The 16,902-nt window shown below is 57.1% G+C and overlaps 1 protein-coding gene across 4 annotated transcripts in view; it reads right to left on the bottom strand.

Moving 5' to 3' along the window:
- Positions 1-16,902, bottom strand: part of LOC100464284 (lysine-specific demethylase 4B) — a 104,182-nt gene that overhangs the window by 63,193 nt on the left and 24,087 nt on the right. For 3 of the 4 annotated variants that reach the window (XM_034657575.1, XM_034657576.1, XM_034657574.1), the window contains 2 exons: positions 14,208-14,298; positions 2,270-2,435 (listed from right to left, as the gene is read on the bottom strand). In XM_034657575.1, the coding sequence (XP_034513466.1) occupies positions 2,270-2,410 (141 nt within the window). In that variant the 5' untranslated portion in view covers positions 2,411-2,435; positions 14,208-14,298. Of the gene's footprint in view, positions 1-2,269; positions 2,436-14,207; positions 14,299-16,902 lie in introns of those variants that run through there. The other variant, XM_034657573.1, reaches the window with a different exon arrangement.

Below are 16,902 nucleotides of genomic sequence, written 5' to 3'. Positions count from 1 at the left end.
CTTAGCACTACACATACGAATGCACAAAGAAGGGCGGTCAAGACCAACGAGACCAGGGTGAGGGAAGGTAGGCACCTGCAGAGCTGGCTTGGGCCAGCAGGACACCGTGCCCCTTCTCCAAAGAGGCCAGCAGCCCTGAGAGCTAGGGCCCCCCTCTGAGAGAAGCAGCGGTTGCCCAAGGCCCCTGGCACATGCCTCCCGAGCCCCGCCTGTCCCCCCGGAGCGGGAGGGAGGCTGCTGAGGGACTCGAGGGACCGGCATGCAGTCCCAGCCAGGTGTGCACGTGTGGTTGGCACAACTCTGCAACTGCCAACGTCCTTCAGCCTGTGCCTCGGTGCGACAGAATGCCGTGCCCTCCCCACCCCACCCCCGCACACATAGGCGATGACCGGTCAGAGAAAGCTGCCAACAGAATCCCATGTGAGAAGCTAAAAAGGAGCACATGAAACAAAGAGCAGAGGGAAAACAGACCCAGGAAACTCCCGCCTCAGGAGACACCCAGTCCAAACAGTTTCCTCCGATCCAAAGAAATTAGCAAAAAATGACTCCACTGGGACTAGAGCTCAAAGCAGCAACACTGGGGCTCAAAGGAGCAGCACAGAAGCCGAGAAGGAGATGAACCAGGAAGGAGCACAGGCAGGCAGAGGCACAGGGAGACTGGGTCGCAGGGGACACGGAGCCCGCAGCCACCACAGCGCTGTGAACGGAAAACTCGAGAAACGGCCAGGGCCATGGGGCCGGCCAAGAGACAGGAGCCCCAGACAGTGAGACAGAAGAAACGAGCAGGGATGAGAGCTGTGGGGGCCTCAAGGTGCCCCAGGCAGAGATGTGCAGGACAGCAACTTGCTACACCTCCCAGCAAGGGATGACTTGAACCAGAAACAAAAGGGCTGTCGCATCCCGGGAAAAGTAGAAGCAGGCCAATGACAGGAGACAAGGCAGAGGAACCCCCACCCCGCAACAAACACCCTACAACAGGGACCCTCGACAGGGCGGACCAGGCAGGAAACTATCCCGACAATGGACACCTACCCATCAGTCAGCCCCAAGAACCCGGGAGCTGACGGAGTTTAAAGGGAGAAGCAACACTAACACAACAGTGGGGGCTCTGGTCCCCGACTGCCCGGATCACAGAACGCTGTGTCCATGCTGGCACATATACACAGACAAAATCAAGACGGAGGGGTGGGAAGCCGACACAGCAAGCGGCTGCCCGCCCTGTCTCCTTAGGCTGAGATTAGAGGCATGACCATAACAGGAGAGAGACTGATACCCGTAACAAAACCACCCAAACCAGGTAGGGGCAAGAATGGGGGGAGTGACACTCCTCTCCCCACTACCGCCAGGCAGCAGCAAACCACGGCCCTGGGCCAAATCCCGCCCGCCGCCTGCTTTTGTACGGCCCCGGGAGCCAAGAATGTGGGGTGTTGTTTTTTTCCTTTTCAAATGGTTAGGGGAAAAAAACAACAAAAGAAAAATGTTTCGGGACCAGCTAAAGTCCCACAAAATTCACATTTCGGTGTGCATAAAGTTTTATTGGCACACAGCCACACCTACCGGCTCACAGGTCGCTGAGGTGGCCCGGCTGAGTGGTGGGACAGAGACCGCCCTGCCCGCAACGCTGACAATATTTGCTACCTGGCTCTTTGTGGAAAAGTTTCATTGACCCCTCGGTTTTAAGAACAGAGAACCAGGCACCTTAAAGGAAGAGCTAAGCACACCAGCAGCCACTAGACCACACAACAAGCAGGTTACAAAACTTCCAAACGATCGGGAGAGCGGTGCCACGCACGCAGCTTCCCATGAACCGTTCTTGGTAAACTGCAACACGGGCTGCACTTGTCTGTTTGCTATCGCCACGCGCTCACACGGACATGCGCACGAGCGACACATCATGGGAAGAGACACAGTTCACGGGTGCCAGTCTCCCCGGAAGCCTTCCCCAACTGTCGACACCCTCTCGCCGCTATCCGCCGCCCACCGTGGGATGAGCCTCACTGCGCGTTGCCGCCACAAGGCCCTAGGCACCTGCTGCCCCCAGGGCTGGCCTCGGCCATTGGCTCCCGCAGGGAAAGGGGCTGCGGGGCTCATGTCTGTGTGCCAGGCCTACAACAGAGCCTGGCACACAGGAAGAACTCCGTAACGTTTTTTGACAACGAGATCAGGGCGGCTCGGTGGACACAGGCACAGCCATGCCAGGCCCAGGGCCCCAGGGTACACACAGGGCCGGGCTGGTGGAAGGCGGCGCTGGGCCTGGGGCGTCACCCACCTTGGCCAGGCCTGCCCGGTGGGCTCCCTGGGACTCGATGTAGGCCACGTATTTGTTGAAGTCCTTAAATTCTTCCATGGTTGGGCGAAACGTCATGATTTTACAGCTCGGGTTCTGGGCCCCATGATCCTCAGACCCCATGGCTGCCACGGAGAGGCTGTCACACCTGTGAGGGGAGGACAAGAGAGCATGAGCGCGTCAGTGCCGCCACCAGTCCAGACATGCTAACAATACCCGCGGCCTCGGGAAGACAAAGGCAGGGGCCGCGCAGCTAAGCTGGGGCCGGAGAGGAGCCTGGGAGCAGACTCCATCTCCCCGCACTGGCACAAAAAACCAAAATGACTGCAACTAATTAAAAACAGAGGCGCCCTAGTTCTCCAAGCCAACGCAATACTGGAAGCCGGAGTACTAATTTCAAACCAGGGGCCCTGAGAAATAAAAGCTTTCTTTATCGGGGACGTCTCATCTAGGTCCGCTGGCATCAGCTTCAAATCAACGTGTCTACTTCGGAGCCGGACACCCACACTGACAGCAGCTGGCGGCGGCTTTCCAAGGTGAATGAGGCTGTGTGTGAGAGTGTCACCCTCTCTGGACCAAGCCTGGAAGTTTCTGCGTAGGAGCCGAGAGCGTGGCTGATGTGCTGGCTCTGAGATTCACTACAGGCGCCCGGAGAGAGGCTGGGCATCAGGCTCCTCTTGGAGAGGCGGCCACACGCTGCAGTGGCCCCCTCCTGTTCCAGGAGTTAAGAGGACCCAGCGAGGCAGTCGTTGGCCCATCCCAAGCTGGGAGGGGTTTGGGGACAGACTCTGGGGAAGGGTCCCTTGGAAAAGGTCGGAAGCCAAGTGCATACAGACCTGAGAACCCGGAAGACAATTAGCCAAACCCAACTTCCTCTGAAGTGCAGGAAGACCACCAGCCCTGGAAGGGGGCTTCCAAGTTGCCTAGATGTGGCCACAGCCTCCCCAAAGGCACTCCCCCTGGCAGGCACTAGAGGGCAGCATGAGCCCAGAAATCGCTGCTAAGGCCTGCACTATTCACTGGGTAGGTGCTGTGGGACCCAGGCACCACTTCCAGCCCCTGCTGGGGGTGGATTGATGGTGGGTATTGATACCCCATTCCCCACCTGCGGTGAAGGGGCTAGGACGAGGGGAACAGCACTAAGGCCATGCTGTGACGACAGACTGCCTGCCAGTAAGGGCTCCTGAGGGTCCTGACACGGGGGGTCATCACCATCCTGGGCTGAGACCCCACCATGGCCCTCTGCCCCATGTACACAGCAAATCCCAAGGCCTCGCCTTGAGGGGTGGCCACAAAACAGGAGTGTGCATGGCAGTGCGGGACAGTGTGACAACAGCTCTGCATGGGATCACAAGGAACTCCCATGAAAACACAGCTTCATAAAGGGAAAGGGGTTGTCACCAACCTCCCTCCAGAGCAGCAGGGACCACAGGACCAGGCTGCCAGGCTACCCACCCAGGAGGCTGCCCCACCAGAGCGCCCTGACCAGTCCCTGGGACTGACCACCATGCCTTCCCAACCCAGCCCCCTAGCCTGCATCCCTACCCCAGCCCCCTGCCCTCTCCCCTACAGCCCAGATGCCACCATGTGGGGCTCGCTTATGGCCTCCGCGGCTGGCAACAGGACACGGTGTCTGTCCTGGGGGAGTTCATGGTCTGGGGGGATGACCTTGACTCTGACACTCCTAGAACACCAACGTGGACTGAGCTGGGCTGTCAGTTGTGGAGGGAGCCACAGAAGGGCGGGGTGGTGGGGAGACCACCCTAGGCAGGGACCTCAGATAAGACATGAGACACCAGCTTGAACTCAAAGAGGACAAGCTGCAGTTGCTCTCATCGGCCTTCCTCTGCCCGCAGCCCATAGGCCACTCCACTCCTGCCACCCTCCACTAGCCTCCCACCACCCCACTCCCCTACCCTGCCACCCCACTCCTTGCCTCCCCCAACCCTGCCACTCCCACCCCACTCCCTGCCACCCCCCAGGATTTTCCACACCCACAGCACAGTGCAGTGAGTCCCCGGGGGACCCCGCTGACCACCCGCCTTGTGTGGATGAGCAACCCTGCCTGCGGCTGGACATGATCACCTGGTCGCAGCCCCTGGTCCTAAGGCCTCAGCCCGCCGTGGATGGTGCCCAGGTTGGCTGGCAGCGGGCACGTGAGCACATAACAGTCCCCAGCCGTGTTGTACGTGACTGATGTGGGTGACTCGTCCACTCCACACAATCAGCTCATTTTGCACAGCTCACTGAAGCCTCAGGAGACATTACGTGCCCAGGCCACATGCAGGTAGGTGGCAGGGCCTAAGTCCCCACACTCAACAGCTCCCATCTTTGGCCTGGCCGGTCCTGGCCAGCTGGCTGCTTCTCCCCCCAGGCTAGCTCACGTGTGGCCTACAGGGGAGGGTACACAGGCTCCTCTGAGCGCCTCGGGACAAGCAGTGTCACCTCCAGTGGGGGCTGCCTCTGGCCCGTCCGCCACCCGGTGCCGGCGGGGGGAGATGGGTACGCCCACCACCTCCCCAGGGCCAGCTCATCCCAGCCAGAGCTGGAGCAGCCCAGGGTCCTGCCCACACACGCTCCCTCACGCATCAAAAATCACGATGCAGAGATGAGTTTTCCATCTAGGAGGTGGAAAGAGCAGATGATAAGACAGCAGGTGGGTTTTCTGCACATGCGCACAGGCCAGACGCGCTTTACTCCAACCACCGGCATCACCGAGATGCAGCTCGGCGGCGGATTATGTGTGATTTTTCCTCGGCCTTATTTGTGCCTTTTGAAATGAAGGTTTTGAATAGGTAAATATAAAGAAGAAAATTAAAATGGTTTATAATCCCAACACTCCATACCCTTGACACGTTTTTTGAAGGAAGGCAAATAAAAATCATACGTGTACATACTTAAGAAATGAGAAAGGAATCTCAGCGAACAGCAGCCCTTGGCCAACTTCCCAGTTGATTGGAAACACGGCGGAGGCAGAGGACCCAGTGAGCACCCCCTGAGGGACCGTGCAGGTCAGTCCAGAAAGACCACTGTGCTCTTCACAGGTCAGTGGCACGCCAAAAAGTGGGCACATTCACAATGGAATAATAAAAAGACAAATGGGCCAGTTAAAAAGTGGGCAAAGAGCTCAAACAGACATTTCTCCAAAGAAAATACACACATGGCCAACAAGCACACGAAATGACGATCGACGTGATTAGCCATCAGGGACATGCAAACCAAAACCGTGAAGGGAAACGCTTTACCCCCCCACCCCAGGATGGTCTTTGAAAAAAAAAAAGAAAGAAAAGAAAACAGACAACAACTAGTGCTGGGGAGGATGTGGAGAAATCAGAACCCTGACACAAAGCCAGTGGGGGTCACGGAAAATGGGGCAGCCGCTGAGGAGAACAGTGTAATTTGCACCTAGAATTACCAGATGACCCATTTCTACTCATAGAAATAAGCCCAAGAGAAATGAAAACGTGTGTCCACACAAAAACGTGTACATCCAGGTTCACACAACACTGTCAACAACGGCCGAAAGGTAGAAACAACCCGAGTGTCCATCGACGGACCAACAGATGCACACGGTGTGTCCCCCACCCACAGGCACATCACTCGGCCACGAACAGAAGCGAGGCACCGACATGCACTGCCCCGGGGACGGACCCCAAACCCATGCACTCAGGGAAGGAACCAGACACAGAGGGCTGAGGTCTAGGGTTTCTTTATGGGGTGATAGAAATGTTCCGAAACTGACCGTGGTGATGGTCACGCGACTCCGGGAACACACGAGAGACCATGGGACTGTACCCGTTAAGTGGGCAAACTCTGTGTGTGAATTAGAGTTCCGTAAGGCTGCTAACTACCCACCCCCATTAGAAAGAGGGGGAGGTGGGTGGAGGGCGGCAAGAAGGAAAGAGGAAGAAAGTTCTGCTCTTGGAGAAGCAAGAGCAGGCACCCAGAGACGTCGGCGCCCCGTGCGTGGAAGACGCACTCTTCGTCAAGACATGTGGGGACAAGGGGGGAAATGTGAACACGGGCGGGATGCCACGTGACACTAGGAAACGGCGGTTCATGTTCAGGATGTCGCTGTATTACTTAGAGGTGCGGTCGTGATGCCTGTGACGCACGCCAAGATGCTTTGTTAAAATACACACACAAAGCAGAAGCGAGCATGGCAGACGCGGACACTTGCTGCCCACCAGGCCCTTCCCGCGTTGCTTCCCATCAGGGCTTGCACCCCTGCCCACTGGCCCACCGGGCTGCAGCCAGGCGCACCCTCCATCAGGGACCCCTTTCTCTTGGTCTTCCACACTGGGAAGAAGACTGTTCCTCCAGGGAGAAAGGTGCGCTGCTGGGGGGAGCAAGGAGGGGATTTTACTTTCAACCATCTCTGGATCTCTTTCCATTCCACGCTGACAAACTCGCACAGAACTCCTCACACTCGGCAGCTCTGAAGGCGCGAAGCCGGGGTGGATCCACTCTGCACTGGGCCTCGCGGACCCGGCGCAGGCCCTGGGGTGCTGGGGATCCTCCTTGGCTGAGCCGACCCCAGGGCCGCCCAGGAACAGGAGGTCTTAAGTTCTGGAGCCAGAAGCAGCCAAGTCAGGCGCTGAACACGTCACAGAATGGCAAGCGAGAACTTCAAAGACAGATAAAGTCAGCATGACAGGGCAGCACCGGGCGGCAGGGGGCTGTTTGACTCAAATTTAATATCAAATACGAAGGGGGTGTAAGTCACACAGAGGTCTGGGGTGAGAGAAAACTCCAGGCAGAGGAAACCCCAGGGCCGCCCAGGAACAGGAGGTCTTAAGTTCTGGAGCCAGAAGCAGCCAAGTCAGGCGCTGAACACGTCACAGAATGGCAAGCGAGAACTTCAAAGACAGATAAAGTCAGCATGACAGGGCAGCACCGGGCGGCAGGGGGCTGTTTGACTCAAATTTAATATCAAATACGAAGGGGGTGTAAGTCACACAGAGGTCTGGGGCGAGAGAAAACTCCAGGCAGAGGAAAGGATCTTGGCAGTGGCCGGGAAAAGGGGAGCAGACTGTGAGGCACAGTGGGGGCCAGGCCGCCAAGCAGGCTCCGTGGTGGAGTGTGTGCTGCGGTGGGTTGACCAGGAAGCCACTGGTAGTTTAGAGCAAGGACACAGATCCCATTTACATCTTGAGAAAACCCCCTCTGGCTGTGGGAAACGAACTACAGGTAGAGCCGGCCTCGTCGGGGCAAGACCCCAGCATCAGCGCCGGCCCGTGTTTAACGCCTGGCTGTCACCCTCTTCAATTTCTTCCATTTTATTTTTTATTTTTTTTTTTTTAAAGATTTTATTTATTTATTTGACAGAGATAGAGACAGGCAGCGAGAGAGGGAACACAAGCAGGGGGAGTGGGAGAGGAAGAAGCAGGCTCATAGCAGAAGAGCCTGATGTGGGGCTCGATCCCACAACGCTGGGATCACGCCCTGAGCCGAAGGCAGACGCTTAACCGCTGTGCCACCCAGGCGCCCCTCTTCCATTTTAGAATGAGGGCCATTGGGGTTTCACTTTGCCCTGAGCCCCGCGGGCTCTGCCGTCGGGCCTAGCTGCGCAGAGCCAGCATGGAAACTGGCAGACAAGGGCAGAGCTCCATTTTAGAATGAGGGCCATTGGGGTTTCACTTTGCCCTGGGCCCCGCGGGCTCTGCCGTCGGGCCTAGCTGCGCAGAGCCAGCATGGAAACTGGCAGACAAGGGCAGAGCTCGGGACAACAGTGATGAGGAGGAGGGGACTGGATGCATTTCGAGGACAGAGGCAACAAAACTTGCCAAGGGCGAGGAAGGAGGAGTCAAGTGCAGGGAAGGGGGAGATGGAGGGCGCGGCAGGTGGGAAAGGTTGGTTTGGACAAGATTGTGGTGAGCGGGAGAATGCAACCCCCCCAGACATCCATGTCCTAATCCCCGTGACCTCTGACTGCGTCCCCTTCTGCTGCAAAAGGGACTTTGCAGGTGAGATGAATTAAGGATGGGGATGATCCTGGATCCTCACAAGAGGGAGAGAGGAGAGACGCGATGGGGGAGCAGAGGCTGGATGGATTCGAGGAAGGGGCTCCTAGCCAGGGAGAGCAGGCAGCCCTCTGATGCTGAAAAAAATCACGAAAGTCAGTTCTGCCCTGACATCTGCGAAGGAGCCGCCCTCCCAGTGCCTTGCTTTTAGCCTGCAGGACTCACTCACACTCGTGGCCTCCCAGAAGTGGAAGAGAATCAAGCCACCAGGTTCACAGCCGTTTGTTCCAGCAGCCAGGGAAGATCTCGCGAGATCAGGCGAACATGTTTCCAAAAAGCTCTTCGGGATTTCCATGCACGTGACCACCCCCTCTCCCTCCCCCGGCCCGTGAGACTCCCTGGGCTGTGTGAGCCATGGCCACCTCACACAATGGGCACCCCGGAGCCCTCATGTCCTTGGCCTGTTCGATCTGAGTGTCACTCAACTTCCAGCCACATGCTCAGCATGTAGGAGGCGCAGGCCTGGGCCGGGCTGGGGGCTCCTGCCTCCATCCTGGCTGTTCCCCCACACCTGAGCCAGGCCCCACCACCTGTGCAGAGACTGGGCAGCATCCTGAAGCCAGAGCCAGTGGGGGTGTCCACCAGGTGTATCCTTTAACAGGGAGGGCTGCCTCTTGGTGGGTTCCCCCCCACGACTCACCTGACCCGGCCCGCAAAATCTTGAACAGGAAAAGAAAGCATCCCTATCCCTGCTCCTCCTTTTGAGGCTAAAAGCAGGTACCCAACAAGCACTCAACACGCCCTCCAAATGGGTGAGGTGCAAGCATGTGAATTACAGCTCAATAAAGCTCCTAATTTTTTAAGGTCCTTTGTTTCCTGACCTGATGCTCACCTGCAGCCCGTCACCTGGGACCAACCACCACAGCATGTGGGGGTAGTCCCCCGGCTGTCCCAGGCAGTCCCGGCAGCTCCTCCCCACACCCGGAAGAGGAGCACTGTCCGCCCAGGGATGTGTCACAAGAGCAGAGACTTTGGGCCAGGCTGACCGGGGCTACCTGCTGGGGTCTGGGCCGTTCTCTGGGTCAAGGTCACCTAGGCCCAGGGAAGCTGAACTACACTGGCACCTGACCTGGGATAGTCTTCAAATGCAGGGACTCAGGAGCTGGGGATGCGACACTCCAGCCACGCTGAGGAGTCCTCCACTACCACGGGCACCACACTGCCCAGCTGGGTGGCCGTCCTTCCCACCCCCACCACAGTGCCACCTCTTCAGGAGAAGGCTCTCCCTGTATCTGGACTCCAACCCTGGGGCAGAAGCCCCCCAAATCCTGACAGTGGGGGTGCACTGAGCCACAAGAGCCGCCCCAGAGAGTGGGCGAGAAACACCTGAGGGATGGGCCTCCCAGCGCCAGGCAACAGCCGCTCAGCCAGCGCACAGCTTGTCCATCCGTATGGGAACCAGAATCAGAGATGAGAGGACTGCCCTGCCCAGGCGTCAGCCTGGTTTTCTGACCTACGGACTCAGAGACTGACCCCCAGGGATTATGAGGCCCAATGGCAGACATTTTTCAGAAATGGAATGGGCGGGACCTGTATCTTCGAGGTTTTGACGTTCAGGACACTGGAAAGCACGTCCTTTGAGCAAAGGAAGGTTAACCATGAGGGAACTATAACCTTGAGAAATATTCAACTACACTCGCCTTGAAAAGTATTACGGGCTCCACGACACGAGGTCTGAAAGTTCCCTGGGGACCCCAGTCCTTCTCAGGGAGGCCCATCCCCTGCCCCAAGGGGGCATCTCTCCCCTAGCTCTCTATCCTGGCCCCTCACCTCCACCTGCTCCCACCAGTCCCGTCCCAGGCAGTCTGGCCACTGCATGAAGCTCGAACCTCCTAGCCCAGCCATGGGCTCCCTGCTCCCACCTCCGTATGGCTTCTGCCAGCAAAGCACAGCTCCCAGGTGGGGATGACAGCAGAGGGGCCCCAGAGCAGGAGCAGGTCCCGGAGAAGCCTCTACAACTTCACCAGGGGTGGACGCAGGAGCCTACTGCAGAGGTGACACAAGAGCCCCATCCCCTGCCGTGGCTGTGTCCCACAAGCAGCTCCACGAGGGCTGGACTCCTCTGCATGTGGTCCATGCGCAGCAAGGAAGACAGAGCACAACGTCCTCCATGTCCTCCTCCTCCACCGGGAGCATCGACTATGCCCCACGTTCTCTAGAAGGCACAGGCACAACCCCTGACTTCGTGGAGCCCACAAGGTGGGGGGACAACCACCTGCCGACCCCGGTGACACAGAACCCTCGGCCTGTGGCCAGTGGCACCACAGCTGGGGGAGCTTTTTGTGCCGGCCCTCCGAGCAGCAGGAGAAATGGGCCAGTGGGAGCAGGCGGCCCAGAAGGACAGCTCACGAGGGCAGGCCGTGGGCAGAACCACCAGGTGCAGCCCAGAGAGGACACCAGACTTGCTCCCGCCGAACCGGCCGGCCCGAAATGGTCACAGACACAGAAGGGGACAAAGCAGGCAGAGTGTCTCCCAGAGGCGGGAAGGCAGGAGGCCAGGGCCAAGTAAGAAACGCAAGGTCAAGAGCCGTGAGGAAGGCGGCATAGCTGGACCAGGTTCTCGGGCACTGGAGAGGCGGCGAGCCACAAGCAGCATACCAAGGACTAGCCTAACGTTTATCTGAGAGACATACCAAGTCCAAAAAGCCCAAAGGAAGAATCGCCCATAACCCCGTGCACTCATTTCTACAGTTGCGGTAACAAATCACCACAAGCCTAATGGCTTAAAACATCGTAACTTTATTACCTTATCCTTCTGGAGGCCGGAAGGCTGTCCTGGATAGCATGTGGGCTGTGTTCTTTCTGGAACTTCCCTGCCTATGCTGACTTCCAGAGGGGCCGCATCCCTGGCCCGCAGCCCCTCCTCCACCCTCACTGTCTGCAGTGTGGGGTCTGCCCAGCTCTCGGACTCTGACCCCCTGCCTCCCTCTCATAACGACCCTTGTGTTGACATCAGGGCCCTAGATGATCCAATATCATCTCCCATCTCAGGGCCTTCACGTAATCCCAGATGCCAAGAGCCTTTTACCATGCGAGGGAACGCAGTCACAGGTTCCCGGGAGCGGGGTGTGGGCACCTTCGGGAAGCACTGTTCAGTCTGCTGCAAGTGCCATGTGAAAAAGCCATCATGCAAAGAAAGAAGGAAGAGTCATCGCCTCCCTCCAACCTGAAGCCTGCCGCTGCATGGCACATCTCGGGGAGATGAGCCCATCTGCCCACGCTCACTCAGACAGAAGCACTTTTTAGAAAATCGGAAATGGGACGGAGCTATAAACAGGGGTCTGCAATCCCTGTTCTCCCCTCAGTCTAATCAGACGTGGATCAGCGCCCGGGGCCACGGAGCGGGGAGAGCCGGCCTTCTCTGGCCGCGGTGTTAGATCTGCGGGGGNGGGGGGGGGGGGGGCAGCCAGAGGCGGGGGCCGTGTAAACAGAAGCTGTGTCTGGATGTGTGACCCCCACAGACAACGTCACCCTGCAACCCCACATCAGCGCTGGCAGGCCTGGGCACGGCCGCTCCGGAAGCAGGGTGGCAGTAACTCGGAGGGCAAAGCATAGAGGGGCCCCATGACCCAGCAATTCCACGCGAGGCATCCCCCCAAGAAAAGCAAAACATACATCTGCACAGAAACTTGTATGTGAATGTTCACAGCAGCATCGTTCATAATACCCCGAAAGTGGAAAGAACCTGAGTCCATCAACGGATGAATGCTACACACAGCGTGTCCCTCCATGCACAGGCACGTCCCTCGGTCGCCGACAGTGGCCAAGCACAGAGGCACCTGCCCCAGGGACGGACCCTGAGCCCATGACGCTAAGAGAGGGAACCAGACACAGAAGGCCCCACGGCGTGTGAGTCCACGTGTGTGACACGTCCAGAACAGGCTCCTCCACGGACGGGAAGGGGGCTCGTGGGGGCCGGGGGCTGGGGAAGTGGGGAGGGGGTGACTCCTTAATGTACATTACAAGATGGGTTTCTTCTTGGGGTGATAAAACACTCTGGAATTAGGCGGTGGTGACAGGTGGATATCTGTGCAAACATACTAAAACAATCACTGAATCGTACACTTTCAAGGGTGATTATTACGGTATGTGAATTATGTCTGCATAAGAATGAATTTTTTACAAAGTCCACAGCAGCCTGCTAGGGTCCTGCCAGGCCACCGTGAACCGGTCTGGTTTGTCTCAAGGACTCTGATCTCCTTGAACGCCCCAGGCCTTTTGGAAAAGGAGCCACGAGTGCCATTCACGTCTTCCCCTCTGCCAGAGAGCCTCCTCGCACCTTCCAGTCGTGGCGCCCAGGTTCTTTGGCTGTAAAATGGACTGATCGAGGCAGAGGACAGGTCAGGATGACCGTAGTGAGGGACTGCGAAAGGTCCATCTAGCCACATGGGGGAAGCTACGCACACAGAACATGTCACATGGATCTGGGTACGAAGAGAACAGCCAAGTTTTAGAGATCTGGTTGCCTTACAACAAAGCACTAGCTTTAAGGGTAAAAGCAATCAATGCCTTAGGAGGCACAGTCAGAACAGACCATTTCCAAACCATCCAGCCCCAGCGAGCAACAAACGAACCTGGGTCAAGGGCGGCACACCTTTTCTGTACAGGACCACATAGTAAATACTCTCGCCTTGGCAGGTCACATAGTCTCTGTCACAATGGCTCGTTCCATGCTACCATTGTGAGGAAGAAGCTGACAGAGACGACGTGTCAATGAATGCTGTGTGCTAATAACAGCTGACTTACAGAAACAGGCAGTGGGCCGGGTTGGTCTGCAGACCACAGTTTGCTGACCCCAGAACCAGATGCCGGAAGTCTACCCTTTAAGAATCAAAACCGTGATTTCACCCCTCCTAAAGGGGCACCTGAGTTCCACTGCCCATCTCCTTGAGTTCCTAAATCACGGCAGAACAGAGAAGGCCACAATCCAGCCCATGCTTAGCCCAATTAGCCGTGTGGCCTTGGAGATCAACACTGAACACGATTCTCAGGCCACCGGGAACAGCCAATGTGGAATGGCCAAGGAGCACACAGGACTGTTCGTCCCACACTGACCAACCCTCCATGGAGGTCACCCCTCCCCCGCCACCCCAGCCAGGGATGGGAGCCGGGGAGGGATTAGGTTGTGCCCTCTCTTCCTATGAGCCATAGCCTTGGACTGCCATCAGAGGCTACCTCTTTAAAACCCTTTGTCCCCCCCCCATTTATTAGAAAAGTACGGCGGCTCGGTTAAGCGTCTGTCTTCAGCTCAGGTCATGATCTCAGGGTCCTGGAATCGAGTCCCACATGGGACTCCCTGCTCAGCGGAGAGCCTGCTTCTCCCTCTGCCTCTACGGCTCCCCCTGCTTGTGCGTGCGCGCTCTCTCTCTCTGACAAATAAAAAATAAAATCTTTAAAAAAAAAAGATTAAAGAAAAGTACAGGACGAAGTGGACACCCTTAAAACCCAGAACAGCTAGGCAATGAGATTCTTTTAAAGGCGTTTTAAAAATAATTCTCCATTCTTAAAGATCCCCGCCACCACTCCACTGTGACTGGTCGCTATTTCCTGTAGGGCATGGATGGGGTGAATACGCCCCTTGATGAGCCCACCTGATCCACATGACACAGATGGGACAGCTCGACCCAGGCGATCCCAGCATCCCCCAAAATGCACAATGTGAAGCGTGGCCCAGGCATCAGACACTGAAGGACCAGAGCACAAATGTCAGCACATGGACTACAGAAGAAACAGCCCACAGAACAAACCTCAGAGGGGGTTCTAGGCTCCTCAGCCTGGACCCTGGACACCCCTAAACTCGGGACCAAACAGGAGCCACCTTCTCCCACCGGGGTGCGTGCAAGCATGGGAGGGGCTGTGGCCTGTGGCCACCTGGGCCCAGGAGCCCGAGCACTTACTTCAAAGACCCGGTTGTAGCCAAGGCCGTGATGAGAGGTGCCCTGGTAACTGGCAGGGGTTTCTATCAGGTCTCAGCAATGGTGACGGTTCCTAAAATGCACAAAATAAAAGCACGATTAACTAAATTGACTACATGCTTGAACCTTAAGTCCAAATTCTACTCCGAACAGCTGCACGTAGCCCAAGGACTCTTGCCTTCATTCAGACATTTCCAATTCCTTGCCAATTTGCAAGAACACTGAAATCCATAGTTATAAGCACTTTCCCCATTAAAGTCTTCCCATGACTGCCCTTTTTAAGCTCAGCTCCTAAAAATCAGTAGTGGAGGAAGTAAGAGGCTCCATGAAACAATCAAATTAAACCAAAGAAGCTTCTGGAAACCTTAAGGTACAGACGGCTACTGAGAGGCTTATAAGAAGTTCTGCCTCCTCCAAACCCCTAAAGCCAGAAAGGCACCCCTCCAAGGAGGAAAGTCACAGGGACAACACCAATGCCCAGTGGCTACCACCCACGCCCCCAGCAGGCAGAAAGCACGCAGAGAGCATAGCAGGGACTGCAGAGAGCCAAGATCCCACGGAGGGCAGGGTCCCAACCACTGACTTTACAGTTGGGCACAGAGACCCCCCAACACTCATTGAATGGATGAAGGACAAGACTCCCGACTTTGGGTATAGCCCCAGGACCTTTGACGATCCAGGCTATGGCCACTACCTTGACTCTCCCACCCTCCCTGCCCCCACCTCTCCAGACACCTGAGCTCCTGACAGCACAAGATCTCCCGGATCCCCACCCTCACCCCCACCTTTGTGCCTTCATATGCCTGCCATCCAAGACTCTAGTGTCCCCTGTGGCCTGTCCCCCTGGCCAGGGCAGCTCGCCCCACAGGGCTGTGGCTTTGTTAAATGCAGTTCTGCAAACTTTCTCCACATAAAAGCTTCACCAACACCTCTCGCAGCGTGCAATGTAGGCTGGAATTTTCTCTTATTTTTCTCTGGTTTTTAAGATTCCTGGGCATGACCCCATTAAACAGATCTCACTGTCTTTTAACAGGTCAGGCCCTGGGTTGAAAACAACGGCGAGCTGTGGGATTTCAGGACCTTGGGCTGCACACACCCTCTGGGAGAGGTAAACTGCCGGGGGCTCTCCCACCTGTGCGGCTGAAGCCTTCCCTGCTCCACAACCTTGCTAGCACCTGCCATCAGCAAGGCTCACGTCTGAGGATCCGATGACTCTGGAACCCCTCCAGGGAGCTGTGGCTGGCAGAGTCACAGCCCCCAACATGTCCAGGTCCTAATCCCTGCATATGTGGCCACGCTCCCTTTCATAGCAAAAGGGACTCTGGGGGTGGGGGGAGGATCCCGGATTACCTGGTGGGCCCAGTGTCATCACAAGAGTGGAGCAGGAGGGTCAGAGTCAGAGAAAGAGACATGACGACAGCAGTAGAGGCCACACAGACACACCGTGCAGATGGAGGAAGGGGCCATTAGGCGGGAAATGTGGGGTCTCCAGGAGCTGGAAAGGCGAAGAACGGATTCCGCCCAGAGCCTCCAGGAGAAGCCCACCCTGCCCACACCCTGACAGCAGCCCAGTGAGACCCAGGTCAGGCTTCTGGCCTCCAGGTCGGAGATCATCAGCACGTGCTGCTTTAAGTCACTAAGTCTGCGGTTCTCCATTACAACAGCGCAGGGAGACTAACATGGCAGCTTCAAGGTGCGAGGTGCATTTCCCAGATTTCATGGGAGCTGAGGGATCTTTTCACTTCCACAGACAGTGGGGGCTCTAGGCGGCAAGCTGCTGGCCTCCATCTTTCTTTCACTCCTGTGTTCATGGGACCACATGTCTCCCTTATCACTAGTAACTATCTCCGTGCAAGCTGTTCCCACGCTAGGCGTGGGCCAAGCCCACCAGCACATGGTCTGAAAGGCACAGAGACCACTAGGGCCTCGGGTTCTCAGCTGGACAGACCTCGGTCTGCTGTTACCCATGGCTGCAGGGCCACCAACACCGTGGGTCCTTCTGCCCTCATGCTCTGGGGGCCAATAGCCCTGACCCCCATCCTGGGAGGCTGGAAGCTCTGGGTCTGGGGTCAGGCCCCAATTCCCAGGCCATAGCCCAAAGTGAGGCCTCATCCACCCTAACCCATGTCCGCGTGGACAAGGGGCTAGGCTCACCTACCTCCACGGCTCCTTCAGGGGCTGCAGGCCCTTCACGGCTGGCCGGCAGCCACCCTGGAGGCTCTGGGATGCCAGGGCCCAACCTCAGACACAGCCACAGGCCCACTGGGCACAAGGTAGTCCAGGGATGAGGGATCAGAGGGCCCTGAAATGCGGGCTGGGCATGGTGACTTCCTCCCTAATAGAACAGCATGGAAACTGGGAAGAGTGACTTTGCAGGGGAGACACCTGACCGCCCACCTCAGCCAGGGGACCAAGGCCAACGTCCGCAGTGACAGGTCATGGTGACAGCACGCCCCCCCGAGATGGCATCAGGAGAAGGGCACTTTGCTCGGGGGCCTTCCTCCCCAAACTCATCCCCCAGTCTCACCACGAGAAAAACCCCAGACAAATCCAAGGAAGGGGCTTCCTGCGAAACCACTGCCCCGTCCTCCACGCCACTGTCAAGGAGCTTCAAAACCCAGAGAAGTCTGAGAAACTATCCCAGCCTGGAGGAGCCCAAGGAGACATGACAACTCCG

The sequence above is a fragment of the Ailuropoda melanoleuca genome, chromosome 4 (genome assembly GCF_002007445.2).
Source record: "Ailuropoda melanoleuca isolate Jingjing chromosome 4, ASM200744v2, whole genome shotgun sequence".
In the NCBI taxonomy this organism is placed as follows: domain Eukaryota; kingdom Metazoa; phylum Chordata; class Mammalia; order Carnivora; family Ursidae; genus Ailuropoda; species Ailuropoda melanoleuca.
Note: the sequence above shows the minus strand (reverse complement) of the source record. Positions and strands in the feature narration are given on the sequence as shown.